This window comes from Chiloscyllium plagiosum, unplaced genomic scaffold, assembly GCF_037043375.1.
Source record: "Chiloscyllium plagiosum isolate Xiang-an unplaced genomic scaffold, Cpla_swu_hap1 HiC_scaffold_35, whole genome shotgun sequence".
Classification (NCBI taxonomy): Eukaryota; Metazoa; Chordata; class Chondrichthyes; order Orectolobiformes; family Hemiscylliidae; genus Chiloscyllium; species Chiloscyllium plagiosum.
Genome location: NW_028270173.1, coordinates 39067686 through 39094918, shown reverse-complemented (window position 1 = coordinate 39094918; position 27233 = coordinate 39067686). Strand labels below are relative to the sequence as shown.

Genomic DNA, 27233 nt, shown 5'->3' with positions numbered 1-27233 from the left:
AAATGATATTAGTGGATGTGCAGGTAAAACTTTGATGGATGTGGAAGGCTCCTTTGGGGCCTTGGATGGAGGTGAGGGAGGAGGTGTGGGCACAGGTTTTACAATTCCTGCGGAGGCAGGGGAAGACCATACCCTTGTTTGTTGTATCAAAACACAATACTTCACATTTATCCAAATTGAACCCCATCTACCATATTTCTGCTCCACAGCTACCTGATGAAGGAGCAGCGCTCTGAAAGTCTGGAGCTTCCAAATAAACCTGTCGGACCACAACCTGGTGGGGTGCGATGTTTTTAACTTCAGTAACATGACTTCCCAACTCCTGCATTCAAAGGGCTGAGCAATGAAAGCGACTAATGCCTCTTTAACCAGCCTGCCTAATGCAAACTTCAAAGAATTATGTACCTGAACCCTAGGACCCTCTGTTCTACAACACCAGGAATTCCTGATGAAGAGCTTTTGCCCCAGAAACGTCAACTCTCCTCCCCCTCGGATGCTGCCTGATCTGCTGTGCTTTTCCAGCACCACACACATTTTGACTCTGATCATCACCCATCTGCAGCCCTCACTGTCTCCTGACTTTTAACTTTTGTCCACCCCAGTCCCCAACACCTGCTGCTCCAAATGATGTTACTGAAGATAGATTCTTGGCTGGCTTTTGAAGGGGGGGGGGTGGTGGGAGCTAGTGTGTGATGAGTAATCCGATCAGGCATGGGGCGGAGGGGCGAGCATTCCTCTCCCGATTCGCCCGGTCTCAGGGAGGGAGGGAGGGATTGGGCGAGGAAATGTTGGCTCGGCCCCCAGCGATAGCTGAGGGCGCATGAATGTTGATATGAATTCTTCCTGTCTTCCTGTAACAAACTGAGGTACAGAGGAAGGGAGGAGGGTTCATCAGGCGACATTGAGAGAGAGGGGAGAGGGGAGAGGGGAGGAGGGAGGACGACAGAGTTGCATGACTAAACTGCTGGTAAATCTGGGGGAAAAAAAAAGCCCAGAAAATTGAGGCGGAACTGCACTGCAGCAGCAAAGTGAAAGCGTTGCTTGTTCGGCAATGTATTTGTAATTTCTGAAGTTTGCCTTGAGATTTTGTTGTTTCGTTTTGGAATTACTCCGGGTTTAATCACAGCTAAAGCGAACGTATATCTTTTTTTGTGTGGTTGCATTTGTGTTTTGTTAACTTTTATTTTTGAAAGAGAAGCAGTCCTCCGAAAGTGAAAGTTGAGGTGGGAGAGAGAGAGAGAGAGAGGGAGCTGATGGCTGAGGGGGGTCAGCAGCAGGCTGTCAGCCTGACTGAGAATTTGGAGTGCCCCATCTGCCTGCACTTGCTGTCCGACGCCAGCACCCTGGACTGCGGGCACACCTACTGCCGGCTCTGCATCACCGGTTACTGGGACAGCATGCCCACCGCGGTGCCCTCCTGCCCCCAGTGCCGCCAGCCCATCCCTGACCGCAGCACCAGGCCGGTGCATGCCCTCCGCTGCGCTGTCGAGCAGCTCCGCAGCGCCAGGGAGGCTGGCCCGGCCGCCCAGCCGCGCTGCCCTCGGCACCGGGAGCCCTACAGCCACTACTGGGAGGCGGAGAGGGCGCTGCTGTGTTCCCGGTGCCTGGAGGACAGCGCCCAGCAGCAGCAGCAGCAGGAGGAGGAGCCGGCCAGGAGGATCCAGGACGCTGTGGCTTCTCACAAGGTGGGCTGCTCTACTGACTGCACTCGGAGTGGGGAAAGGGGGGGGGGGGGTGTGGGTGTCTGTGGGTGGGGGTGTGAGGGGGGTGGGGGTGTCTGTGGGTGGGGGTGTGAGGGGGGTGGGGGTGTCTGTGGGTGGGGGTGTCTGTGGGTGGGGGTGTGAGGGGGGTGGGGGTATCTGTGGGTGGGGGTGTCTGTGGGTGGGGGTGTGAGGGGGGTGGGGGTGTGAGGGGGGTGGGGGTGTCTGGGGGTGGGGGTGTCTGGGGGTGGGGGTGTCTGTGGGTGGGGGTGTGAGGGGGGTGGGGGTGTCTGTGGGTGGGGGTGTGAGGGGGGTGGGGGTGTCTGTGGGTGGGGGTGTGAGGGGGGTGGGGGTGTCTGTGGGTGGGGGTGTCTGTGGGTGGGGGTGTGAGGGGGGTGGGGGTGTGAGGGGGGTGGGGGTGTCTGTGGGTGGGGGTGTGAGGGGGGTGGGGGTGTGAGGGGGGTGGGGGTGTCTGTGGGTGGGGGTGTGAGGGGGGTGGGGGTGTCTGGGGGTGGGGGTGTCTGTGGGTGGGGGTGTGAGGGGGTGGGGGTGTCTGTGGGTGGGGGTGTGAGGGGGGTGGGGGTGTCTGTGGGTGGGGGTGTGAGGGGGGTGGGGGTGTGAGGGGGGTGGGGGTGTCTGTGGGTGGGGGTGTCTGTGGGTGGGGGTGTCTGTGGGTGGGGGTGTGAGTGGGTGGGGGTGTCTGTGGGTGGGGGTCTGAGGGGGTGGGGGTGTCTGTGGGTGGGGGTGTGAGGGGGTGGGGGTGTCTGTGGGTGGGGGTGTGAGGGGGTGGGGGTGTCTGTGGGTGGGGGTGTGAGGGGGGTGGGGGTGTCTGTGGGTGGGGGTGTGAGGGGGGTGGGGGTGTCTGTGGGTGGGGGTGTCTGTGGGTGGGGGTGTGAGGGGGGTGGGGGTGTCTGGGGGTGGGGGTGTCTGGGGGTGGGGGTGTCTGGGGGTGGGGGTGTGAGGGGGTGGGGGTGTCTGTGGGTGGGGGTGTGAGGGGGGTGGGGGTGTCTGTGGGTGGGGGTGTGAGGGGGGTGGGGGTGTCTGTGGGTGGGGGTGTGAGGGGGGTGGGGGTGTGAGGGGGGTGGGGGTGTCTGTGGGTGGGGGTGTGAGGGGGGTGGGGGTGTCTGTGGGTGGGGGTGTGAGGGGGGTGGGGGTGTGAGGGGGGTGGGGGTGTCTGGGGGTGGGGGTGTCTGGGGGTGGGGGTGTCTGGGGGTGGGGGTGTCTGTGGGTGGGGGTGTGAGGGGGGTGGGGGTGTCTGTGGGTGGGGGTGTGAGGGGGGTGGGGGTGTCTGGGGGGTGGGGGTGTCTGGGGGGTGGGGGTGTCTGGGGGTGGGGGTGTGAGGGGGTGGGGGTGTCTGTGGGTGGGGGTGTGAGGGGGGTGGGGGTGTCTGTGGGTGGGGATGTGAGGGGGGTGGGGGTGTCTGTGGGTGGGGGTGTGAGGGGGGTGGGGGTGTCTGTGGGTGGGGGTGTGAGGGGGGTGGGGGTGTCTGTGGGTGGGGGTGTGAGGGGGGTGGGGGTGTCTGTGGGTGGGGGTGTCTGTGGGTGGGGGTGTGAGGGGGGTGGGGGTGTGAGGGGGGTGGGGGTGTCTGTGGGTGGGGGTGTGAGGGGGGTGGGGGTGTGAGGGGGGTGGGGGTGTCTGTGGGTGGGGGTGTGAGGGGGGTGGGGGTGTCTGGGGGTGGGGGTGTCTGGGGGTGGGGGTGTCTGTGGGTGGGGGTGTGAGGGGGTGGGGGTGTCTGTGGGTGGGGGTGTGAGGGGGGTGGGGGTGTCTGTGGGTGGGGGTGTCTGTGGGTGGGGGTGTGAGGGGGGTGGGGGTGTCTGTGGGTGGGGGTGTCTGTGGGTGGGGGTGTGAGGGGGGTGGGGGTGTCTGTGGGTGGGGGTGTGAGGGGGGTGGGGGTGTGAGGGGGGTGGGGGTGTCTGTGGGTGGGGGTGTCTGTGGGTGGGGGTGTCTGTGGGTGGGGGTGTGAGTGGGTGGGGGTGTCTGTGGGTGGGGGTGTGAGGGGGTGGGGGTGTCTGTGGGTGGGGGTGTGAGGGGGGTGGGGGTGTCTGTGGGTGGGGGTGTCTGTGGGTGGGGGTGTGAGGGGGGTGGGGGTGTCTGTGGGTGGGGGTGTGAGGGGGGTGGGGGTGTGAGGGGGGTGGGGGTGTCTGTGGGTGGGGGTGTCTGTGGGTGGGGGTGTCTGTGGGTGGGGGTGTGAGTGGGTGGGGGTGTCTGTGGGTGGGGGTCTGAGGGGGTGGGGGTGTCTGTGGGTGGGGGTCTGAGGGGGTGGGGGTGTCTGTGGGTGGGGGTCTGAGGGGGTGGGGGTGTCTGTGGGTGGGGGTGTGAGGGGGGTGGGGGTGTCTGAAGGTGGGGGTGTGAGGGGGTGGGGGTGTCTGTGGGTGGGGGTGTGAGGGGGGTGGGGGTGTCTGTGGGTGGGGGTGTGAGGGGGGTGGGGGTGTCTGTGGTTGGGGGTGTCTGTGGGTGGGGGTGTGAGGGGGGTGGGGGTGTGAGGGGGGTGGGGGTGTCTGGGGGTGGGGGTGTCTGTGGGTGGGGGTGTCTGTGGGTGGGGGTGTGAGGGGGGTGGGGGTGTCTGTGGGTGGGGGTGTGAGGGGGGTGGGGGTGTCTGTGGGTGGGGGTGTGAGGGGGGTGGGGGTGTCTGTGGGTGGGGGTGTGAGGGGGGTGGGGGTGTCTGTGGGTGGGGGTGTGAGGGGGGTGGGGGTGTCTGTGGGTGGGGGTGTGAGGGGGGTGGGGGTGTGAGGGGGGTGGGGGTGTGAGGGGGGTGGGGGTGTCTGTGGGTGGGGGTGTCTGTGGGTGGGGGTGTGAGGGGGGTGGGGGTGTCTGGGGGTGGGGGTGTCTGTGGGTGGGGGTGTGAGGGGGTGGGGGTGTCTGTGGGTGGGGGTGTGAGGGGGGTGGGGGTGTCTGTGGGTGGGGGTGTGAGGGGGGTGGGGGTGTCTGTGGGTGGGGGTGTGAGGGGGGTGGGGGTGTCTGTGGGTGGGGGTGTGAGGGGGGTGGGCGTGTGAGGGGGGTGGGGGTGTCTGTGGGTGGGGGTGTCTGTGGGTGGGGGTGTCTGGGGGTGGGGGTGTCTGTGGGTGGGGGTGTGAGTGGGTGGGGGTGTCTGTGGGTGGGGGTCTGAGGGGGTGGGGGTGTCTGTGGGTGGGGATGTGAGGGGGTGGGGGTGTCTGTGGGTGGGGGTGTGAGGGGGTGGGGGTGTCTGTGGGTGGGGGTGTGAGGGGGTGGGGGTGTCTGTGGGTGGGGGTGTGAGGGGGGGTGGGGGTATCTGTGGGTGGGGGTGTGAGGGGGGTGGGGGTGTCTGGGGGTGGGGGTGTGAGGGGGGTGGGGGTGTGAGGGGGTGGGGGTGTCTGGGGGTGGGGGTGTGAGGGGGGTGGGGGTGTCTGTGGGTGGGGGTGTCTGTGGGTGGGGGTGTGAGGGGGGTGGGGGTGTCTGTGGGTGGGGGTGTCTGTGGGTGGGGGTGTGAGGGGGGTAGGGGTGTCTGTGGGTGGGGGTGTGAGGGGGGTGGGGGTGTCTGTGGGTGGGGGTGTGAGGGGGGTGGGGGTGTCTGTGGGTGGGGGTGTGAGGGGGGTGGGGGTGTCTGTGGGTGGGGGTGTGAGGGGGGTGGGGTTGTCTGTGGGTGGGGTTGTCTGTGGGTGGGGGTGTGAGGGGGGTGGGGGTGTCTGTGGGTGGGGGTGTCTGTGGGTGGGGGTGTCTATGGGTGGGGGTGTGAGGGGGGTAGGGGTGTCTGTGGGTGGGGGTGTGAGGGGGGTGGGGGTGTCTGTGGGTGGGGGTGTGAGGGGGGTGGGGGTGTCTGTGGGTGGGGGTGTGAGGGGGGTGGGGTTGTCTGTGGGTGGGGTTGTCTGTGGGTGGGGTTGTCTGTGGGTGGGGGTGTGAGGGGGGTGGGGGTGTCTGTGGGTGGGGGTGTGAGGGGGGTGGGGGTGTCTGTGGGTGGGGGTGTGAGGGGGTGGGGGTGTGAGGGGGGTAGGGGTGTCTGTGGGTGGGGGTGTGAGGGGGGTGGGGGTGTCTGTGGGTGGGGGTGTGAGGGGGGTGGGGGTGTCTGTGGGTGGGGGTGTCTGTGGGTGGGGGTGTGAGGGTGGTGGGGTTGTCTGTGGGTGGGGTTGTCTGTGGGTGGGGGTGTGAGGGGGGTGGGGGTGTCTGTGGGTGGGGGTGTCTGTGGGTGGGGGTGTCTGTGGGTGGGGGTGTGAGGGGGGTAGGGGTGTCTGTGGGTGGGGGTGTGAGGGGGGTGGGGGTGTCTGTGGGTGGGGGTGTGAGGGGGGTGGGGGTGTCTGTGGGTGGGGGTGTGAGGGGGGTGGGGGTGTCTGTGGGTGGGGGTGTGAGGGGGGTGGGGTTGTCTGTGGGTGGGGTTGTCTGTGGGTGGGGTTGTCTGTGGGTGGGGGTGTGAGGGGGGTGGGGGTGTCTGTGGGTGGGGGTGTGAGGGGGTGGGGGTGTCTGTGGGTGGGGGTGTGAGGGGGGTGGGGGTGTCTGTGGGTGGGGGTGTGAGGGGGGTGGGGGTGTGAGGGGGGTGGGGGTGTCTGTGGGTGGGGGTGTGAGGGGGGTGGGGGTGTCTGTGGGTGGGGGTGTGAGGGGGGTGGGGGTGTCTGTGGGTGGGGGTGTGAGGGGGGTGGGGGTGTGAGGGGTGTGGGGGTGTATGTGGGTGGGGGTGTGAGGTGTGTGGGGGTGTATGTGGGTGGGGGTGTGAGGGGGGTGGGGGTGTCTGTGGGTGGGGGTGTGAGGGGGTGTGGGGGTGTGAGGGGGGTGGGGGTGTCTGTGGGTGGGGGTGTGAGGGGGTGTGGGGGTGTGAGGGGGGTGGGGGTGTGAGGGGGTGTGGGGGTGTGAGGGGGGTGGGGGTGTCTGTGGGTGGGGGTGTGAGGGGGTGTGGGGGTGTGAGGGGGGTGGGGGTGTCTCTGGGTGGGGGTGTGAGGGGGGTGGGGGTGTCTGTGGGTGGGGGTGTGAGGGGGGTGGGGGTGTGAGGGGGGTGGGGGTGTCTGTGGGTGGGGGTGTGAGGGGGGTGGGGGTGTCTGTGAGTGGGGGTGTGAGGGGGGTGGGGGTGTCTGTGGGTGGGGGTGTGAGGGGGGTGGGGGTGTCTGGGGGTGGGGGTGTGAGGGGGGTGGGGGTGTGAGGGGGGTGGGGGTGTCTGTGGGTGGGGGTGTGAGGGGGGTGGGGGTGTCTGTGGGTGGGGGTGTCTGTGGGTGGGGGTGTCTGTGGGTGGGGGTGTCTGTGGGTGGGGGTGTGAGGGGGTGGGGGTGTCTGTGGGTGGGGGTGTGAGGGGGGTGGGGGTGTCTGTGGGTGGGGGTGTGAGGGGGGTGGGGGTGTCTGTGGGTGGGGGTGTGAGGGGGGTGGGGGTGTCTGTGGGTGGGGGTGTGATGGGGGTGGGGGTGTATGTGGGTGGGGGTGTGAGGGGGGTGGGGGTGTCTGTGGGTGGGGGTGTGAGGGGGTGTGGGGGTGTGAGGGGGGTGGGGGTGTCTGTGGGTGGGGGTGTGAGGGGGTGTGGGGGTGTGAGGGGGGTGGGGGTGTCTGTGGGTGGGGGTGTGAGGGGGGTGGGGGTGTCTGTGGGTGGGGGTGTGAGGGGGCTGGGGGTGTGAGGGGGGTGGGGGTGTGAGGGGGGTGGGGGTGTCTGTGGGTGGGGGTGTGAGGGGGGTGGGGGTGTCTGTGAGTGGGGGTGTGAGGGGGGTGGGGGTGTCTGTGGGTGGGGGTGTGAGGGGGTGGGGGTGTCTGTGGGTGGGGGTGTGAGGGGGGTGGGGGTGTCTGTGGGTGGGGGTGTGAGGGGGTGGGGGTGTCTGTGGGTGGGGGTGTGAGGGGGTGGGGGTGTCTGTGGGTGGGGGTGTGAGGGGGTGGGGGTGTCTGTGGGTGGGGGTGTGAGGGGGGTGGGGGTGTCTGTGGGTGGGGGTGTGAGGGGGGTGAGGGTGGGGGTGTGAGGGGGATGGGGGTGGGGGTGTCTGGGGATGGGGGTGTGAGGGGGGTGGGGGTGTCTGTGGGTGGGGGTGTGAGGGGGCTGGGGGTGTGAGGGGGCTGGGGGTGTCTGGGGGTGGGGGTGTCTGGGGGTGGGGGTGTGAGGGGGGTGGGGGTGTGAGGGGGGTGGGGGTGTCTGGGGGTGGGGGTGTCTGGGGGTGGGGGTGTGAGGGGGGTGGGAGTGTCTGGGGGTGGGGGTGTGAGGGGGGTGGGGGTGTCAGGGGGGTGGGGGTGTCAGGGGGGTGGGGGTGTCTGGGGGTGGGGGTGTGAGGGGGTGAGGGTGTCTGGGGGTGGGGGTGTGAGGGGGGTGGGGGTGTCTGGGGGGTGGGGGTGTCTGTGGGTGCGGGTGTCTGGGGGGTGGGGGTGTCTGTGGGTGGGGGTGTGAGGGGGGTGGGGGTGTCTGTGGGTGGGGGTGTGAGGGGGGTGGGGGTGTCTGTGGGTGGGGGTGTGAGGGGGGTGGGGGTGTCTGTGGGTGGGGGTGTGAGGGGGGTGGGGTGTCGGTGGGTGGGTGTGTGAGGGGGGTGGGGGTGTCTGTGGGTGGGGGTGTGAGGGGGGGTGGGGGTGTCTGTGGGTGGGGGTGTGAGGGGGGGTGGGGGTGTGAGGGGGGTGGGGGTGTGAGGGGTGTGGGGGTGTCTGTGGGTGGGGGTGTGAGGGGGGTGGGGGTGTCTGTGGGTGGGGATGTGAGGGGGGTGGGGGTGTCTGTGGGTGGGGGTGTGAGGGGGGTCGGGGTGTCTGTGGGTGGGGGTGTGAAGGGGGTGGGGGTGGGTGGGGGTGTCTGTGGGTGGGGGTGTGAGGGGGGAGGGGGTGTGAGGGTTGTGGGCGTGTCTGTGGGTGGGGGGGTGGGATGGGTGGGGGTGTGAGGGGGGTGGGGGTGTGAGGGGGGTGGGGGTGTGAGGGGGGTGGGGGTGTCTGTGGGTGGGGGTGTGAGGGGGGTGGGGGTGACTGTGGGTGGGGGTGTGAGGGGGGTGGGGGTGTCTGTGAGTGGGGGTGTGAGGGGAGTGGGGGTGTGAGGGGGGTGGGGGTGTCTGTGGGTGGGGGTGTGAGGGGGGTGGGGGTGTCTGTGGGTGGGGGTGTGAGGGGGGTGGGGGTGTCTGAGTGGGGGTGTGAGGGGGGTGGGGGTGTCTGTGAGTGGGGGTGTGAGGGGGTGGGGGTGTCTGTGGGTGGGGGTGTGAGGGGGGTGGGGGTGTCTGTGGGTGGGGGTGTGAGGGGGGTGGGAGTGTATGTGGGTGGTGGTGTGAGGGGGGTGGGGGTGTCTGAGGGTGGGGGTGTGAGGGGGGTGGGGGTGTCTGTGGGTGGGGGTTTGAGGGGGGTGGGGGTGTCTGTGGGTGGGGGTGTGAGGGGGGTGGGGGTGTCTGTGGGTGGGGGTGTGAGGGGGGTGGGGGTGTCTGTGGGTGGGGTGTGAGGGGGGGTGGGGGTGTCTGTGGGTGGGGGTGTGAGGGGGGTGGGGGTGTCTGTGGGTGGGGGTGTGAGGGGGGTGGTGGTGTCTGTGGGTGGGGGTGTCTGTGGGTGGGGTTGTGAGGGGGGTGGGGGTGTCTGTGGGTGGGGTTGTGAGGGGGGTGGGGGTGTCTGTGGGTGGGGGTGTGAGGGGGGTGGGGGTGTCTGTGGGTGGGGGTGTGAGGGGGGTGGGGGTGTCTGTGGGTGGGGGTGTGAGGGGGGTGGGGGTGTCTGTGGGTGGGGGTGTGAGGGGGGTGGGGGTGTCTGTGGGTGGGGGTGTGAGGGGGGTGGGGGTGTCTGTGGGTGGGGGTGTGAGGGGGGTGGGGGTGTCTGTGGGTGGGGGTGTGAGGGGGGTGGGGGTGTCTGTGGGTGGGGGTGTGAGGGGGGTGGGGGTGTCTGTGGGTGGGGGTGTGAGGGGGGTGGGGGTGTCTGTGGGTGGGGTGTGAGGGGGGGTGGGGGTGTCTGTGGGTGGGGGTGTGAGGGGGGTGGGGGTGTCTGTGGGTGGGGGTGTGAGGGGGGTGGGGGTGTCTGTGGGTGGGGGTGTGAGGGGGGTGGTGGTGTCTGTGGGTGGGGGTGTCTGTGGGTGGGGTTGTGAGGGGGGTGGGGGTGTCTGTGGGTGGGGTTGTGAGGGGGGTGGGGGTGTCTGTGGGTGGGGTTGTGAGGGGGGTGGGGGTGTCTGTGGGTGGGGGTGTGAGGGGGGTGGGGGTGTCTGTGGGTGGGGGTGTGAGGGGGGTGGGGGTGTCTGTGGGTGGGGTGTGAGGGGGGATGGGGATGTATGTGGGTGGGGATGTGAGGGGGGTGGGGGTGTCTGTGGGTGGGGGTGTGAGGGGGGTGGGGATGTCTGTGGGTGGGGGTGTCTGTGGGTGGGGTTGTGAGGGGGGTGGGGGTGTCTGTGGGTGGGGTTGTGAGGGGGGTGGGGGTGTCTGTGGGTGGGGGTGTGAGGGGGGTTGGGGGGGGGGTGAGTGGGTGGGGGTGTGAGGGGGTGGGGGTGTCTGTGGGTGCGGGTGTGAGGGGGGTGGGGGTGTCTGTGGGTGGGGGTGTCTGTGGGTGGGGGTGTGAGGGGGGTGGGGGTGTCTGTGGATGGGGGTGTCTGTGGGTGGGGGTGTGAGGGGGGTGGGGGTGTCTGTGGGTGGGGTTGTGAGGCGGGTGGGGGTGTCTGTGGGTGGGGTTGTGAGGCGGGTGGGGGTGTCTGTGGGTGGGGTTGTGAGGGGGGTGGGGGTGTCTGTGGGTGGGGTTGTGAGGGGGGTGGGGGTGTCTGTGGGTGGGGGTGTGAGGGGGGTGGGGGTGTGAGGGGGTGGGGGTGTGAGGGGGTGGGGGTGTCTGTGGGTGCGGGTGTCTGTGGGTGGGGGTGTGAGGGGGGTGGGGGTGTCTGTGGGTGGGGGTGTCTGTGGGTGGGGGTGTCTGTGGATGGGGGTGTCTGTGGGTGGGGGTGTGAGGGGGGTGGGGGTGTGAGGGGGGTGGGGGTGTCTGTGGGTGGGGGTGTGTGGGGGGTGGGGGTGTCTGTGGGTGGGGGTGTCTGTGGGAGGGGGTGTGAGGGGGGTGGGGGTGTCTGTGGGTGGGGGTGTCTGTGGGTGGGGGTGTCTGTGGGTGGGGGTGTGAGGGGGGGTGGGGGTGTCTGTGGGTGGGGGTGTCTGTGGGTGGGGGTGTGAGGGGGGTGGGGGTGTGAGGGGGGTAGGGGGGTGGGGGTGTCTGTGGGTGGGGGTGTGAGCGGGTGGGGGTGTGAAGGGGTGGGGGTGTCTGTGGGTGAGGGTGTGAGGGGGTGGGGTGTCTGTGGGTGAGGGTGTGAGGGGGTGGGGTGTCTGTGGGTGGGGGTGTGAGGGGGGTGGGGGTGTCTGTGGGTGGGGGTGTGAGGGGGGTGGGGGTGTGAGGGGGGTGGGGGTGTCTGTGGGTGGGGGTGTGAGGGGGGTGGGGGTGTCTGTGGGTGGGGGTGTGAGGGGGGTGGGGGTGTCTGTGGGTGGGGGTGTGAGGGGGGTGGGGGTGTCTGTGGGTGGGGGTGTGAGGGGGGTGGGGGTGTCTGTGGGTGGGGGTGTGAGGGGGGTGGGGGTGTCTGTGGGTGGGGGTGTGAGGGGGGTGGGGGTGTCTGTGGGTGGGGGTGTGAGGGGGGTGGGGGTGTCTGTGGGTGGGGGTGTGAGGGGGGTGGGGGTGTCTGTGGGTGGGGGTGTGAGGGGGGTGGGGGTGTCTGTGGGTGGGGGTGTGAGGGGGGTGGGGGTGTCTGTGGGTGGGGGTGTGAGGGGGGTGGGGGTGTCTGTGGGTGGGAGTGTGAGGGGGGTGGGGGTGTCTGTGGGTGGGGGTGTGAGGGGGGTGGGGGTGTCTGTGGGTGGGGGTGTGAGGGGGTTGGGGGTGTCTGTGGGTGGGGGTGTCTGTGGGTGGGGGTGTCTGTGGGTGGGGGTGTGAGGGGGGTGGAGGTGTGAGGGGGGTGTGAGGGGGGTGGGGGTGGGGGTGCCTGTGGGTGGGGGTGTGAGGGGGATGGGGGTGTGAGGGGGGTGGGGGTGTCTGTGGGTGGGGGTGTGAGGGGGTTGGGGGTGTCTGTGGGTGGGGGTGTGAGGGGGGTGGGGGTGTCTGTGGGTGGGGGTGTCTGTGGGTGGGGGTGTGAGGGGGGTGGGGGTGTGAGGGGGGTGGGGGTGTCTGTGGGTGGGGGTGTCTGTGGGTGGGTGTGTGAGGGGGGTGGGGGTGTCTGTGGGTGGGGGTGTCTGTGGGTGGGGGTGTCTGTGGGTGCGGGTGTCTGTGGGTGCGGGTGTGAGGGGGGGTGGGGGTGTGAGGGGGGTGGGGGTGTCTGTGGGTGGGGGTGTGAGGGAGGTGGGGGTGTCTGTGGGTGGGGGTGTCTGTGGGTGGGGGTGTGAGGAGGGTGGGGGTGTCTGTGCGTGGGTGTGTCTGTGGGTGGGGGTGTGGGGGGGGGTGGGGGTGACTGTGGGTGGGGGTTACTGTGGGTGGGGGTGTGAGGGGGGTGGGGGTGTCTGTGGGTGGGGGTGTGAGGGGGGTGGGGGTGTCTGTGGGTGGGGTGTGAGGGGGGTGGGGGTGTCTGTGGGTGGGGGTGTCTGTGGGTGGGGGTGTGAGGGGGGTGGGGGTGTCTGTGGGTGGGGGTGTGAGGGGGGTGGGGGTGTGCGGGGGGTGGGGGTGTGCGGGGGGTGGGGGTGTGCGGGGGGTGGGGGTGTCTGTGGGTGGGGTGTCTGTGGGTGGGGGTGTCTGTGGGTGGGGGTGTGAGGGGGGTGGGGGTGTCTGTGGGTGGGGGTGTGAGGGGGGTGGGGGTGTCTGTGGGTGGGGGTGTCTGTGGGTGGGGGTGTGAGGGGGGTGGGGGTGTCTGTGGTTGGGGGTGTGAGGGGGGTGGGGGTGTGAGGGGGGTGGGGGTGTGAGGGGGGTGGGGGTGTCTGTGGGTGGGGGTGTGAGGGGGGTGGGGGTGTGAGGGGGGTGTGGGTGTCTGTGGGTGGGGGTGTGAGGGGGGTGGGGGTGTGAGGGGGGTGGGGGTGTCTGTGTGGGGGTGTCTGTGTGGGGGTGTCTGTGGGTGGGGGTGTGAGGGGGGTGGGGGTGTGAGGGGGTGGGGGTGTCTGTGGGTGGGGGTGTGAGGGGGGTGGGGGTGTCTGTGGGTGGGGGTGTGAGGGGGGTGGGGGTGTCTGTGGGTGGGGGTGTGAGGGGGTGTGAGGGGGGTGGGGGTGTCTGTGGGTGGGGGTGTGAGGGGGGTGGGGGTGTGAGGGGTTGGGGGTGTCTTGTGGGGGTGTGAGGGGGGTGGGCGTGTCTGTGGGTGGGGGTGTGAGGGGGGTGGGGGTGTCTGTGGGTGGGGGTGTGAGGGGGGTGGGGGTGTCTGTGGGTGGGGGTGTGAGGGGGGTGGGGGTGTCTGTGGGTGGGGGTGTGAGGGGGGTGGGGGTGTCTGGGTGGGGGTGAGAGGGCGGTGGGGGTGTCTGTGGGTGGGGGTGTCTGTGGGTGGGGGTGTCTGTGGGTGGGGGTGTGAGGGCGGTGGGGGTGTCTGTGGGTGGGGGTGTGAGGGAGGGTGGGGGTCTCTGTGGGTGGGGGTGTGAGGGGGGTGGGGGTGTCTGTGGATGGGGGTGTCTGTGGGTGGGGGTGTGAGGGGGGTGGGGGTGTCTGTGGGTGGGGTTGTGAGGCGGGTGGGGGTGTCTGTGGGTGGGGTTGTGAGGCGGGTGGGGGTGTCTGTGGGTGGGGTTGTGAGGGGGGTGGGGGTGTCTGTGGGTGGGGTTGTGAGGGGGGTGGGGGTGTCTGTGGGTGGGGGTGTGAGGGGGGTGGGGGTGTGGGGGGGTGGGGGTGTGAGGGGGTGGGGGTGTGAGGGGGTGGAGGTGTCTGTGGGTGCGGGTGTCTGTGGGTGGGGGTGTGAGGGGGGTGGGGGTGTCTGTGGGTGGGGGTGTCTGTGGGTGGGGGTGTGAGGGGGGTGGGGGTGTCTGTGGATGGGGGTGTCTGTGGGTGGGGGTGTGAGGGGGGTGGGGGTGTGAGGGGGGTGGGGGTGTCTGGGGGTGGGGGTGTGAGGGGGGTGGGGGTGTCTGTGGGTGGGGGTGTGTGGGGGGTGGGGGTGTCTGTGGGTGGGGGTGTCTGTGGGAGGGGGTGTGAGGGGGGTGGGGGTGTCTGTGGGTGGGGGTGTCTGTGGGTGGGGGTGTCTGTGGGTGGGGGTGTGAGGGGGGGGTGGGGGTGTCTGTGGGTGGGGGTGTCTGTGGGTGGGGGTGTGAGGGGGGTGGGGGTGTGAGGGGGGTAGGGGGGTGGGGGTGTCTGTGGGTGGGGGTGTGAGCGGGTGGGGGTGTGAAGGGGTGGGGGTGTCTGTGGGTGAGGGTGTGAGGGGGTGGGGTGTCTGTGGGTGGGGGTGTGAGGGGGGTGGGGGTGTCTGTGGGTGGGGGTGTGAGGGGGGTGGGGGTGTCTGTGGGTGGGGGTGAGAGGGGGGTGGGGGTGTCTGTGGGTGGGGGTGTGAGGGGGGTGGGGGTGTCTGTGGGTGGGGGTGTGAGGGGGGTGGGGGTGTCTGTGGGTGGGGGTGTGAGGGGGGTGGGGGTGTCTGTGGGTGGGGGTGTGAGGGGGGTGGGGGTGTCTGTGGGTGGGGGTGTGAGGGGGGTGGGGGTGTCTGTGGGTGGGGGTGTGAGGGGGGTGGGGGTGTCTGTGGGTGGGGGTGTGAGGGGGGTGGGGGTGTCTGTGGGTGGGGGTGTGAGGGGGGTGGGGGTGTCTGTGGGTGGGAGTGTGAGGGGGGTGGGGGTGTCTGTGGGTGGGGGTGTGAGGGGGGTGGGGGTGTCTGTAGGTGGGGGTGTGAGGGGGTTGGGGGTGTCTGTGGGTGGGGGTGTCTGTGGGTGGGGGTGTGAGGGGGGTGGAGGTGTGAGGGGGGTGTGAGGGGGGTGGGGGTGTGAGGGGGGTGGGGGTGGGGGTGCCTGTGGGTGGGGGTGTGAGGGGGATGGGGGTGTGAGGGGGGTGGGGGTGTCTGTGGGTGGGGGTGTGAGGGGGTTGGGGGTGTCTGTGGGTGGGGGTGTCTGTGGGTGGGGGTGTCTGTGGGTGGGGGTGTGAGGGGGGTGGGGGTGTCTGTGGGTGGGGGTGTCTGTGGGTGGGGGTGTCTGTGGGTGGGGGTGTGAGGGGGGTGGGGGTGTCTGTGGGTAGGGGTGTCTGTGGGTGGGGGTGTCTGTGGGTGGGGGTGTGAGGGGGGTGGGGGTGTCTGTGGGTGGGGGTGTCTGTGGGTGGGGGTGTCTGTGGGTGCGGGTGTGAGGGGGGGTGGGGGTGTAAGGGGGGTGGGGGTGTCTGTGGGTGGGGGTGTGAGGGAGGTGGGGGTGTCTGTGGGTGGGGGTGTCTGTGGGTGGGGGTGTGAGGAGGGTGGGGGTGTCTGTGCGTGGGTGTGTCTGTGGGTGGGGGTGTGGGGGGGGTGGGGGTGACTGTGGGTGGGGGTTACTGTGGGTGGGGGTGTGAGGGGGGTGGGGGTGTCTGTGGGTGGGGTGTGAGGGGGGTGGGGGTGTCTGTGGGTGGGGGTGTCTGTGGGTGGGGGTGTGAGGGGGGTGGGGGTGTCTGTGGGTGGGGGTGTGAGGGGGGTGGGGGTGTGAGGGGGGTGGGGGTGTCTGTGTGTGGGGGTGTGAGGGGGGTGGGGGTGTCTGTGTGTGGGGGTGTGAGGGGGGTGGGGGTGTCTGTGTGTGGGGGTGTGAGGGGGGTGGGGGTGTCTGTGGGTGGGGGTGTCTGTGGGTGGGGGTGTGCGGGGGGTGGGGGTGTCTGTGGGTGGGGGTGTCTGTGGGTGGGGGTGTGAGGGGGGTGGGGGTGTCTGTGGGTGGGGGTGTGAGGGGGGTGGGGGTGTCTGTGGGTGGGGGTGTCTGTGGGTGGGGGTGTGAGGGGGGTGGGGGTGTCTGTGGGTGGGGGTGTGAGGGGGGTGGGGGTGTCTGTGGGTGGGGGTGTGAGGGGGGTGGGGGTGTCTGTGGGTGGGGGTGTGAGGGGGGTGGGGGTGTGAGGGGGGTGGGGGTGTCTGTGTGGGGGTGTCTGTGGGTGGGGGTGTGAGGGGGGTGGGGGTGTCTGTGTGGGGGTGTCTGTGGGTGGGGGTGTGAGGGGGGTGGGGGTGTGAGGGGGTGGGGGTGTCTGTGGGTGGGGGTGTGAGGGGGGTGGGGGTGTCTGTGGGTGGGGGTGTGAGGGGGGTGGGGGTGTGAGGGGGGTGGGGGTGTCTGTGGGTGGGGGTGTGAGGGGGGTGGGGGTGTCTGTGTGGGGGTGTCTGTGGGTGGGGGTGTGAGGGGGGTGGGGGTGTGAGGGGGTGGGGGTGTCTGTGGGTGGGGGTGTGAGGGGGGTGGGGGTGTCTGTGGGTGGGGGTGTGAGGGGGGTGGGGGTGTCTGTGGGTGGGGGTGTGAGGGGGTGTGAGGGGGGTGGGGGTGTGAGGGGGTGGGGGTGTGAGGGGGGTGGGGGTGTCTGGGGGTGGGGGTGTGAGGGGGGTGGGGGTGTCTGTGGGTGGGGGTGTGAGGGGGGTGGGGGTGTCTGTGGGTGGGGGTGTGAGGGGGGTGGGGGTGTCTTTGGGTGGGGGTGTGAGGGGGGTGGGGGTGTCTTTGGGTGGGGGTGTGAGGGGGGTGGGGGTGTCTGGGTGGGGGTGAGAGGGCGGTGGGGGTGTCTGTGGTTGGGGGTGTCTGTGGGTGGGGGTGTCTGTGGGTGGGGGTGTGAGGGCGGTGGGGGTGTCTGTGGGTGGGGGTGTGAGGGCGGTGGGGGTGTCTGTGGGTGGGGGTGTGAGGGGGGTGGGTGTGTCTGTGGGTGGGGGTGTGAGGGGGGTGGGTGTGTCTGGGGGTGGGGGTGTCTGTGGGTGGGGGTGTGAGGGGGGTGGGTGTGTCTGGGGGTGGGGGTGTCTGTGGGTGGGGGTGTGAGGGGGGTGGGTGTGTCTGGGGGTGGGGGTGTCTGTGGGTGGGGGTGTGAGGGGGGTGGGGGTGTGAGGGTGGTGGGGATGTGAGGGGTGTTGGGGTGTCTGTGGGTGGGGGTGTGAGGGGGGTGGGGGTGTGAGGGGAGTGGGGGTGTCTGTGGGTGGGCGTGTGAGGGGGGTGGGGGCGTCTGTGGGTGGGGGTGTGAGGGGGTGGGGATGTCTGGGGGTGGGGGTGTCTGTGGGTGGGGGTGAGGGGGGGTGTCTGTCTGTGGGTGGGGGTGAGGGGGGGTGTCTGTCTGTGGGTGGGGGTGTCTGTGGGTGGGGGGTGTCTGTCTGTGGGTGGGTGTGAGGGGGGGTGGGGGTCTCTGTGGGTGGGGGTGTGAGGGGGTGTGGGGGTCTCTGTGGGTGGGGGTGTGAGGGGGGTGGGGGTGTCTGTGGGTGGGGGTGTGAGGGGGGTGGGGGTGTCTGTGGGTGGGGGTGTGAGGGGGGTGGGGGTGTGAGGGGGGTGGGGGTGTCTGTGGGTGGGGGTGTGAGGGGGTGGGGGTGTCTGGGGGTGGGGGTGTGAGGGGGGTGGGGGTGTCTGTGGGTGGGGGTGTGAGGTGGGTGGGGGTGTCTGGGGGTGGGGGTGTGAGGGGGGTGGGGGTGTCTGGGGGTGGGGGTGTCTGTGGATGGGGGTGTGAGGGGGTGGAGGTGTCTGTGGGTGGGGGTGTGAGGGAGGTGGGGGTGTCTGTGGGTGGCGGTGTGAGGGGGGTGGGGGTGTCTGTGGGTGGGGGTGTGAGGGGGGTGTGGGTGTGAGGGGGGTGGGGTTGTCTGTGGGTGGGGGTGTCTGTGGGTGGGGGTGTGAGGGGGGTGGGGGTGTCTGTGGGTGGGGGTGTGAGGGGGGTCGGGGTGTGAGGGGGGTGGGGGTGTCTGTGGGTGGGGTTGTGAGGGGGGTGGGGGTGTATGTGGGTGGGGGTGTGAGGGGGGTGGGGGTGTGAGGGGGGTGGGGGTGTCTGTGGGTGGGGGTGTGAGGGGGTGGGGGTGTCTGGGGGTGGGGGTGTGAGGGGGGTGGGGGTGTCTGTGGGTGGGGGTGTGAGGTGGGTGGGGGTGTCTGGGGGTGGGGATGTGAGGGGGGTGGGGGTGTCTGGGGGTGGGGGTGTCTGTGGATGGGGGTGTGAGGGGGTGGGGGTGTCTGTGGGTGGGGGTGTGAGGGGGGTGGGGGTGTCTGGGGGTGGGGGTGTGAGGGGGGTGGGGGTGTGTGTGGGTGGGGGTGTGAGGGGGGTGGGGGTGTCTGTGGGTGGGGGTGTGAGGGGGGTGGGGGTGTCTGTGGGTGGGGGTGTGAGGGGGGTGGGGGTGTCTGTGGGTGGGGGTGTCTGTGGGTGGGGGTGTGAGGGGGGTGGGGGTGTGAGGGGGGTGGGGTTGTCTGTGGGTGGGGTTGTCTGTGGGTGGGGGTGTCTGTGGGTGGGAGTGTGAGGGGGGTGGGGGTGTCTGTGGGTGGGGGTGTGAGGGGGGTCGGGGTGTGAGGGGGGTGGGGGTGTCTGTGGGTGGGGGTGTGAGGGGGGTGGGGGTGTATGTGGGTGGGGGTGTGAGGGGGGTGGGGTTGTCTGTGGGTGGGGGTGTCTGTGGGTGGGGGTGTGAGGGGGGTGGGGGTGTATGTGGGTGGGGGTGTGAGGGGGGTGGGGGTGTCTGTGGGTGGGGGTGTATGTGGGTGGGGGTGTGAGGGGGGTGGGGGTGTCTGTGGGTGGGGGTGTGAGGGGGGTGGGGGTGTCTGTGGGTGAGGGTGTGAGGGGGTGGGGTGTCTGTGGGTGAGGGTGTGAGGGGGTGGGGTGTCTGTGGGTGAGGGTGTGAGGGGGTGGGGTGTCTGTGGGTGGGGGTGTGAGGGGGGTGGGGTGTCTGTGGGTGGGGGTGTGAGGGGGGTGGGGGTGTCTGTGGGTGGGGGTGTGAGGGGGGTGGTGGTGTCTGTGGGTGGGGGTGTGAGGGGGGTGGGGGTGTCTGTGGGTGGGGGTGTGAGGGGGGTGGGGGTGTCTGTGGGTGGGGGTGTGAGGGGGGTGGGGGTGTCTGTGGGTGGGGGTGTGAGGGGGGTGGGGGTGTCTGTGGGTGGGGGTGTGAGGGGGGTGGGGGTGTCTGTGGGTGGGGGTGTGAGGGGGGTGGGGGTGTCTGTGGGTGGGGGTGTGAGGGGGGTGGGGGTGTCTGTGGGTGGGGGTGTGAGGGGGGGTGGGGGTGTCTGTGGGTGGGGGTGTGAGGGGGGTGGGGGTGTCTGTGGGTGGGGGTGTGAGGGGGGTGGGGGTGTCTGTGGGTGGGGGTGTGAGGGGGGTGGGGGTGTGAGGGGGTGGGGGTGTCTGTGGGTGGGGGTGTCTGTGGGTGGGGGTGTGAGGGGGGTGGAGGTGTGAGGGGGGTGTGAGGGGGGTGGGGGTGTGAGGGGGGTGGGGGTGGGGGTGCCTGTGGGTGGGGGTGTGAGGGGGATGGGGGTGTGAGGGGGGTGGGGGTGTCTGTGGGTGGGGGTGTGAGGGCGTTGGGGGTGTCTGTGGGTGGGGGTGTCTGTGGGTGGGGGTGTGAGGGGGGTGGGGGTGTCTGTGGGTGGGGGTGTCTGTGGGTGGGGGTGTGAGGGGGGTGGGGGTGTCTGTGGGTGGTGGTGTCTGTGGGTGGGGGTGTCTGTGGGTGGGTGTGTGAGGGGGGTGGGGGTGTCTGTGGGTGGGGGTGTCTGTGGGTGGGGGTGTCTGTGGGTGCAGGTGTGAGGGGGGGTGGGGGTGTGAGGGGGGTGGGGGTGTCTGTGGGTGGGGGTGTGAGGGAGGTGGGGGTGTCTGTGGGTGGGGGTGTCTGTGGGTGGGGGTGTGAGGAGGGTGGGGGTGTCTGTGCGTGGGTGTGTCTGTGGGTGGGGGTGTGGGGGGGGTGGGGGTGACTGTGGGTGGGGGTTACTGTGGGTGGGGGTGTGAGGGGGGTGGGGGTGTCTGTGGGTGGGGTGTGAGGGGGGTGGGGGTGTGAGGGGGGTGGGGGTGTCTGTGGGTGGGGTGTGAGGGGGGTGGGGGTGTCTGTGGGTGGGGGTGTCTGTGGGTGGGGGTGTGAGGGGGGTGGGGGTGTCTGTGGGTGGGGGTGTGAGGGGGGTGGGGGTGTCTGTGGGTGGGGGTGTGAGGGGGGTGGGGGTGTGAGAGGGGTGGGGGTGTGCGGGGGGTGGGGGTGTGCGGGGGGTGGGGGTGTCTGTGGGTGGGGGTGTCTGTGGGTGGGGGTGTCTGTGGGTGGGGGTGTGAGGGGGGTGGGGGTGTCTGTGGGTGGGGGTGTGAGGGGGGTGGGGGTGTCTGTGGGTGGGGGTGTGAGGGGGGTGGGGGTGTCTGTGGGTGGGGGTGTCTGTGGGTGGGGGTGTGATGGGGGTGGGGGTGTCTGTGGGTGGGGGTGTGAGGGGGGTGGGGGTGTCTGTGGGTGGGGGTGTGAGGGGGGTGGGGGTGTGAGGGGGGTGGGGGTGTCTGTGGGTGGGGGTGTGAGGGGGGTGGGGGTGTCTGTGTGGGGGTGTCTGTGTGGGGGTGTCTGTGGGTGGGGGTGTGAGGGGGGTGGGGGTGTGAGGGGGTGGGGGTGTCTGTGGGTGGGGGTGTGAGGGGGGTGGGGGTGTCTGTGGGTGGGGGTGTGAGGGGGGTGGGGGTGTCTGTGGGTGGGGGTGTGAGGGGGGTGGGGGTGTCTGTGGGTGGGGGTGTGAGGGGGGTGGGGGTGTGAGGGGTTGGGGGTGTCTGGGTGGGGGTGTGAGGGGGGTGGGGGTGTCTGTGGGTGGGGGTGTGAGGGGGGTGGGGGTGTCTGTGGGTGGGGGTGTGAGGGGGGTGTGGGTGTCTGTGGGTGGGGGTGTGAGGGGGGTGGGGGTGTCTTTGGGTGGGGGTGTGAGGGGGGTGGGGGTGTCTGGGTGGGGGTGAGAGGGCGGTGGGGGTGTCTGTGGGTGGGGGTGTCTGTGGGTGGGGGTGTGAGGGCGGTGGGGGTGTCTGTGGGTGGGGGTGTGAGGGGGGGTGGGGGTCTCTGTGGGTGGGGGTGTGAGGGGGGTGGGGGTGTCTGTGGATGGGGGTGTCTGTGGGTGGGGGTGTGAGGGGGGTGGGGGTGTCTGTGGGTGGGGTTGTGAGGCGGGTGGGGGTGTCTGTGGGTGGGGTTGTGAGGCGGGTGGGGGTGTCTGTGGGTGGGGTTGTGAGGGGGGTGGGGGTGTCTGTGGGTGGGGTTGTGAGGGGGGTGGGGGTGTCTGTGGGTGGGGGTGTGAGGGGGGTGGGGGTGTGAGGGGGGTGGGGGTGTGAGGGGGTGGGGGTGTCTGTGGGTGCGGGTGTCTGTGGGTGGGGGTGTGAGGGGGGTGGGGGTGTCTGTGGGTGGGGGTGTCTGTGGGTGGGGGTGTGAGGGGGGTGGGGGTGTCTGTGGATGGGGGTGTCTGTGGGTGGGGGTGTGAGGGGGGTGGGGGTGTGAGGGGGGTGGGGGTGTCTGTGGGTGGGGGTGTGTGGGGGGTGGGGGTGTCTGTGGGTGGGGGTGTCTGTGGGAGGGGGTGTGAGGGGGGTGGGGGTGTCTGTGGGTGGGGGTGTCTGTGGGTGGGGGTGTGAGGGGGGGTGGGGGTGTGTGTGGGTGGGGGTGTCTGTGGGTGGGGGTGTGAGGGGGGTGGGGGTGTGAGGGGGGTAGGGGGGTGGGGGTGTCTGTGGGTGGGGGTGTGAGCGGGTGGGGGTGTGAAGGGGTGGGGGTGTCTGTGGGTGAGGGTGTGAGGGGGTGGGTTGTCTGTGGGTGGGGGTGTGAGGGGGGTGGGGGTGTCTGTGGGTGGGGGTGTGAGGGGGGTGGGGGTGTCTGTGGGTGGGGGTGTGAGGGGGGTGGGGGTGTCTGTGGGTGGGGGTGTGAGGGGGGTGGGGGTGTCTGTGGGTGGGGGTGTGAGGGGGGTGGGGGTGTCTGTGGGTGGGGGTGTGAGGGGGGTGGGGGTGTCTGTGGGTGGGGGTGTGAGGGGGGTGGGGGTGTCTGTGGGTGGGGGTGTGAGGGGGGTGGGGGTGTCTGTGGGTGGGGGTGTGAGGGGGGTGGGGGTGTCTGTGGGTGGGGGTGTGAGGGGGGTGGGGGTGTCTGTGGGTGGGGGTGTGAGGGGGGTGGGGGTGTCTGTGGGTGGGGGTGTGAGGGGGGTGGGGGTGTCTGTGGGTGGGGGTGTGAGGGGGGTGGGGGTGTCTGTGGGTGGGGGTGTGAGGGGGGTGGGGGTGTCTGTGGGTGGGAGTGTGAGGGGGGTGGGGGTGTCTGTGGGTGGGGGTGTGAGGGGGGTGGGGGTGTCTGTAGGTGGGGGTGTGAGGGGGTTGGGGGTGTGAGGGGGTGGGGGTGTCTGTGGGTGGGGGTGTCTGTGGGTGGGGGTGTGAGGGGGGTGGAGGTGTGAGGGGGGTGTGAGGGGGGTGGGGGTGTGAGGGGGGTGGGGGTGGCGGTGCCTGTGGGTGGGGGTGTGAGGGGGATGGGGGTGTGAGGGGGGTGGGGGTGTCTGTGGGTGGGGGTGTGAGGGGGATGGGGGTGTGAGGGGGGTGGGGGTGTCTGTGGGTGGGGGTGTGAGGGGGTTGGGGGTGTCTGTGGGTGGGGGTGTCTGTGGGTGGGGGTGTGAGGGGGGTGGGGGTGTCTGTGGGTGGGGGTGTCTGTGGGTGGGGGTGTCTGTGGGTGGGTGTGTGAGGGGGGTGGGGGTGTCTGTGGGTGGGGGTGTCTGTGGGTGGGGGTGTCTGTGGGTGGGGGTGTCTGTGGGTGCGGGTGTGAGGGGGGGTGGGGGTGTGAGGGGGGTGGGGGTGTCTGTGGGTGGGGGTGTGAGGGAGGTGGGGGTGTCTGTGGGTGGGGGTGTCTGTGGGTGGGGGTGTGAGGAGGGTGGGGGTGTCTGTGCGTGGGTGTGTCTGTGGGTGGGGGTGTGGGGGGGGTGGGGGTGACTGTGGGTGGGGGTTACTGTGGGTGGGGGTGTGAGGGGGGTGGGGGTGTCTGTGGGTGGGGTGTGAGGGGGGTGGGGGTGTCTGTGGGTGGGGGTGTCTGTGGGTGGGGGTGTGAGGGGGGTGGGGGTGTCTGTGGGTGGGGGTGTGAGGGGGGTGGGGGTGTGAGGGGGGTGGGGGTGTCTGTGTGTGGGGGTGTGGGGGGGTGGGGGTGTCTGTGGGTGGGGGTGTCTGTGGGTGGGGGTGTGCGGGGGGTGGGGGTGTCTGTGGGTGGGGGTGTCTGTGGGTGGGGGTGTCTGTGGGTGGGGGTGTGAGGGGGGTGGGGGTGTCTGTGGGTGGGGGTGTGAGGGGGGTGGGGGTGTCTGTGGGTGGGGGTGTCTGTGGGTGGGGGTGTGAGGGGGGTGGGGGTGTCTGTGGGTGGGGGTGTGAGGGGGGTGGGGGTGTCTGTGGGTGGGGGTGTGAGGGGGGTGGGGGTGTCTGTGGGTGGGGGTGTGAGGGGGGTGGGGGTGTGAGGGGGGTGGGGGTGTCTGTGGGTGGGGGTGTGAGGGGGGTGGGGGTGTGAGGGGGGTGGGGGTGTCTGTGGGTGGGGGTGTGAGGGGGTGGGGGTGTCTGTGTGGGGGTGTCTGTGTGGGGGTGTCTGTGGGTGGGGGTGTGAGGGGGGTGGGGGTGTGAGGGGGGTGGGGGTGTCTGTGGGTGGGGGTGTGAGGGGGGTGGGGGTGTCTGTGGGTGGGGGTGTGAGGGGGGTGGGGGTGTCTGTGGGTGGGGGTGTGAGGGGGTGTGAGGGGGGTGGGGGTGTCTGTGGGTGGGGGTGTGAGGGGGGTGGGGGTGTGAGGGGGGTGGGGGTGTCTGTGGGTGGGGGTGTGAGGGGGGTGGGGGTGTCTGTGGGTGGGGGTGTGAGGGGGGTGGGGGTGTCTGTGGGTGGGGGTGTGAGGGGGGTGGGGGTGTCTTTGGGTGGGGGTGTGAGGGGGGTGGGGGTGTCTGGGTGGGGGTGAGAGGGCGGTGGGGGTGTCTGTGGGTGGGGGTGTCTGTGGGTGGGGGTGTCTGTGGGTGGGGGTGTGAGGGCGGGGGTGTCTGTGGGTGTGGGTGTGAGGGCGGTGGGGGTGTCTGTGGGTGGGGGTGTGAGGGGGGTGGGTGTGTCTGTGGGTGGGGGTGTGAGGGGGGTGGGTGTGTCTGGGGGTGGGGCTGTCTGTGGGTGGGGGTGTGAGGGGGGTGGGTGTGTCTGGGGGTGGGGGTGTCTGTGGGTGGGGGTGTGAGGGGGGTGGGGGTGTGAGGGTGGTGGGGATGTGAGGGGTGTTGGGGTGTCTGTGGGTGGGGGTGTGAGGGGGGTGGGGGTGTGAGGGGGGTGGGGGTGTCTGTGGGTGGGCGTGTGAGGGGGGTGGGGGCGTCTGTGGGTGGGGGTGTGAGGGGGTGGGGATGTCTGGGGGTGGGGGTGTCTGTGGGTGGGGGTGAGGGGGGGTGTCTGTCTGTGGGTGGGGGTGAGGGGGGGTGTCTGTCTGTGGGTGGGGGTGTCTGTGGGTGGGGGGTGTCTGTCTGTGGGTGGGTGTGAGGGGGGGTGGGGGTCTCTGTGGGTGGGGGTGTGAGGGGGGGTGGGGGTCTCTGTGGGTGGGGGTGTGAGGGGGGTGGGGGTGTCTGTGGGTGGGGGTGTGAGGGGGGTGGGGGTGTGAGGGGGGTGGGGGTGTCTGTGGGTGGGGGTGTGAGGGGGTGGTTGTGTCTGGGGGTGGGGGTGTGAGGGGGGTGGGGGTGTCTGTGGGTGGGGGTGTGAGGTGGGTGGGGGTGTCTGGGGGTGGGGGTGTGAGGGGGGTGGGGGTGTCTGGGGGTGGGGGTGTCTGTGGATGGGGGTGTGAGGGGGTGGAGGTGTCTGTGGGTGGGGTTGTGAGGGAGGTGGGGGTGTCTGTGGGTGGCGGTGTGAGGGAGGTGGGGGTGTCTGTGGGTGGGGGTGTGAGGGGGGTGGGGGTGTCTGTGGGTGGGGGTGTGAGGGGGGTGTGGGTGTGAGGGGGGTGTGGTTGTCTGTGGGTGGGGTTGTCTGTGGGTGGGGGTGTCTGTGGGTGGGGGTGTGACGGGGGTGGGGGTGTCTGTGGGTGGGGGTGTGAGGGGGGTCGGGGTGTGAGGGGGGTGGGGGTGTCTGTGGGTGGGGTTGTGAGGGGGGTGGGGGTGTATGTGGGTGGGGATGTGAGGGGGGTGGGGGTGTGAGGGGGGTGGGGGTGTCTGTGGGTGGGGGTGTGAGGGGGTGGGGGTGTCTGGGGGTGGGGGTGTGAGGGGGGTGGGGGTGTCTGTGGGTGGGGGTGTGAGGGGGGTGGGGGTGTCTGGGGGTGGGGATGTGAGGGGGGTGGGGGTGTCTGGGGGTGGGGGTGTCTGTGGATGGGGGTGTGAGGGGGTGGGGGTGTCTGTGGGTGGGGGTGTGAGGGGGGTGGGGGTGTCTGGGGGTGGGGGTGTGAGGGGGGTGGGGGTGTCTGTGGGTGGGGGTGTGAGGGGGGTGGGGGTGTCTGTGGGTGGGGGTGTCTGTGGGTGGGGGTGTGAGGGGGGTGGGGGTGTGAGGGGGGTGGGGGTGTCTGTGGGTGGGGGTGTCTGTGGGTGGGGGTGTGAGGGGGGTGGGGGTGTGAGGGGGGTGGGGTTGTCTGTGGGTGGGGTTGTCTGTGGGTGGGGGTGTCTGTGGGTGGGGGTGTGAGGGGGGTGGGGGTGTCTGTGGGTGGGGGTGTGAGGGGGGTCGGGGTGTGAGGGGGGTGGGGGTGTCTGTGGGTGGGGGTGTGAGGGGGGTGGGGGTGTATGTGGGTGGGGGTGTGAGGGGGGTGGGGTTGTCTGTGGGTGGGGGTGTCTGTGGGTGGGGGTGTGAGGGGGGTGGGTGTGTGTGTGAGGGGGGTGGGGGTGTCTGTGGGTGGGGGTGTATGTGGGTGGGGGTGTGAGGGGGGTGGGGGTGTCTGTGGGTGGGGGTGTGAGGGGGGTGGGGGTGTCTGTGGGTGGGGGTGTGAGGGGGGTGGGGGTGTCTGTGGGTGGGGGTGTGATGGGGGGTGGGGGTGTCTGTGGGTGGGGGTGTGAGGGGGGTGGGGGTGTCTGTGGGTGGGGGTGTGAGGGGGGTGGGGGTGTCTGTGGGTGGGGGTGTGAGGGGGGTGGGGGTGTCTGTGGGTGGGGATGTGAGGGGGGTGGGGGTGTCTGTGGGTGGGAGTGTGAGGGGGGTGGGGGTGTCTGTGGGTGGGGCTGTGAGGGGGGTGGGGGTGTCTGTGGGTGGGGGTGTGAGGGGGGTGGGGGTGTCTGTGGGTGGGGGTGTGAGGGGGGTGGGGGTGTCTGTGGGTGGGGGTGTGAGGGGGGTGGGGGTGTCTGTGGGTGGGGGTGTGAGGGGGGTGGGGGTGTCTGTGGGTGGGGGTGTGAGGGGGGTGGGGGTGTCTGTAGGTTGGGGTGTGAGGGGGTTGGGGGAGTGAGGGGATGGGGGTGTCTGTGGGTGGGGGTGTGAGGCGGGTGGGGGTGTGAGGGGGTGGGGGTGTCTGTGGGTGGTGGTGTGAGGGGGGTGGGGGTGTGAGGGGGGTGTGAGGGGGGTGGGGGTGTGAGGGGGGTGGGGGTGGGGGTGTCTGTGGGTGGGGGTGTGAGGGGGGTGTGAGGGGGTGGGGGTGGGGGTGTCTGTGGGTGGGGGTGTCTGTGGGTGGGGGTGTGAGGGGGATGGGGGTGTCTGTGGGTGGGGGTGTCTGTGGGTGGGGGTGTGAGGGGGATGGGGGTGTGAGGGGGATGGGGGTGTGAGGGGGATGGGGGTGTCTGTGGGTGGGGGTGTCTGTGGGTGGGCGTGTGAGGGGGTTGGGGGTGTCTGTGGGTGGGGGTGTCTGTGGGTGGGGGTGTGAGGGGGGTCGGGGTGTCTGTGGGTGGGGGTGTGAGGGGGGTCGGGGTGTCTGTGGGTGGGTGTGTGAGGGTGGTGGGGGTGTCTGTGGGTGGGGGTGTCTGTGGGTGGTGGGGGTGTCTGTGGGTGGGGGTGTCTGTGGGTGGTGGGGGTGTCTGTGGGTGGGGGTGTCTGTGGGTGCGGGTGTGAGGGGGGTGGGGGTGTCTGTGGGTGGGGGTGTGAGGGAGGTGGGGGTGTCTGTGGGTGGGGGTGTCTGTGGGTGGGGGTGTGAGGGGGTGGGGGTGTCTGTGCGTGGGGGTGTCTGTGGGTGGGGGTGTGAGGGGGGGGTGGGGGTGACTGTGGGTGGGGGTGACTGTGGGTGGGGGTTACTGTGGGTGGGGGTGTGAGGGGGGTGGGGGTGTCTGTGGGTGGGGGTGTGAGGGGGGTGGGGGTGTGAGGGGGGTGGGGGTGTCTGTGGGTGGGGGTGTCTGTGGGTGGGGGTGTGAGGGGGGTGGGGGTGTCTGTGGGTGGGGGTGTGAGGGGGGTGGGGGTGTCTGTGTGTGGGGGTGTGAGGGGGGTGGGGGTGTCTGTGGGTGGGGGTGTCTATGTGTGGGGGTGTGAGGGGGGTGGGGGTGTCTATGTGTGGGGGTGTGAGGGGGGTGGGGGTGTCTGTGGGTGGGGGTGTCTGTGGGTGGGGGTGTCTATGGGTGGGGGTGTGAGGGGGGTGGGGGTGTCTGTGGGTGGGGGTGTCTGTGGGTGGGGGTGTGAGGGGGGTGGGTGTGTGAGGGGGGGTGGGGGTGTCTGTGGGTGGGGGTGTGAGGGGGGTGGGGGTGTCTGTGGGTGGGGGTGTCTGTGGGTGGGGGTGTCTGTGGGTGGGGGTGTGAGGGGGGTGGGGGTGTCTTTGGGTGGGGGTGTGAGGGGGTGGGGGTGTCTGTGGGTGGGGGTGTGAGGGGGTGGGGGTGTGAGGGGGGTGGGGGTGTCTGTGGGTGGGGGTGTGAGGGGGGTGGGGGTGTGAGGGCGTGGGGGTGTGAGGGGGGTGGGGGTTTCTGTGGGTGGGGGTGTCTGTGGGTGGGGGTGTGAGGGGGGTGGGGGTGTGAGGGGGGTGGGGGTGTCTGTGGGTGGGGGTGTGAGGGGGGTGGGGTTGTCTGTGGGTGGGTGTGTGAGGGGGGTGGGGGTGTCTGTGGGTGGGGGTGTGAGGGGGGTGGGGGTGTGAGGGGGTGTGAGGGGGGTGGGGGTGTCTGTGGGTGGGGGTG

The 27233-nt window shown here is 70.6% G+C and overlaps 1 protein-coding gene across 1 annotated transcript in view; it reads left to right on the top strand.

Moving 5' to 3' along the window:
- The first annotated feature begins 894 nt into the window (after positions 1-894).
- Positions 895-27233, top strand: part of LOC122547887 (uncharacterized) — a 79537-nt gene continuing 53198 nt past the window's right edge. The window contains exon 1 of the mRNA XM_087978992.1: positions 895-1685. Within this exon, the coding sequence (XP_087835118.1) occupies positions 1254-1685 (432 nt within the window). The 5' untranslated portion in view covers positions 895-1253. The remainder of the gene's footprint in view (positions 1686-27233) is intronic.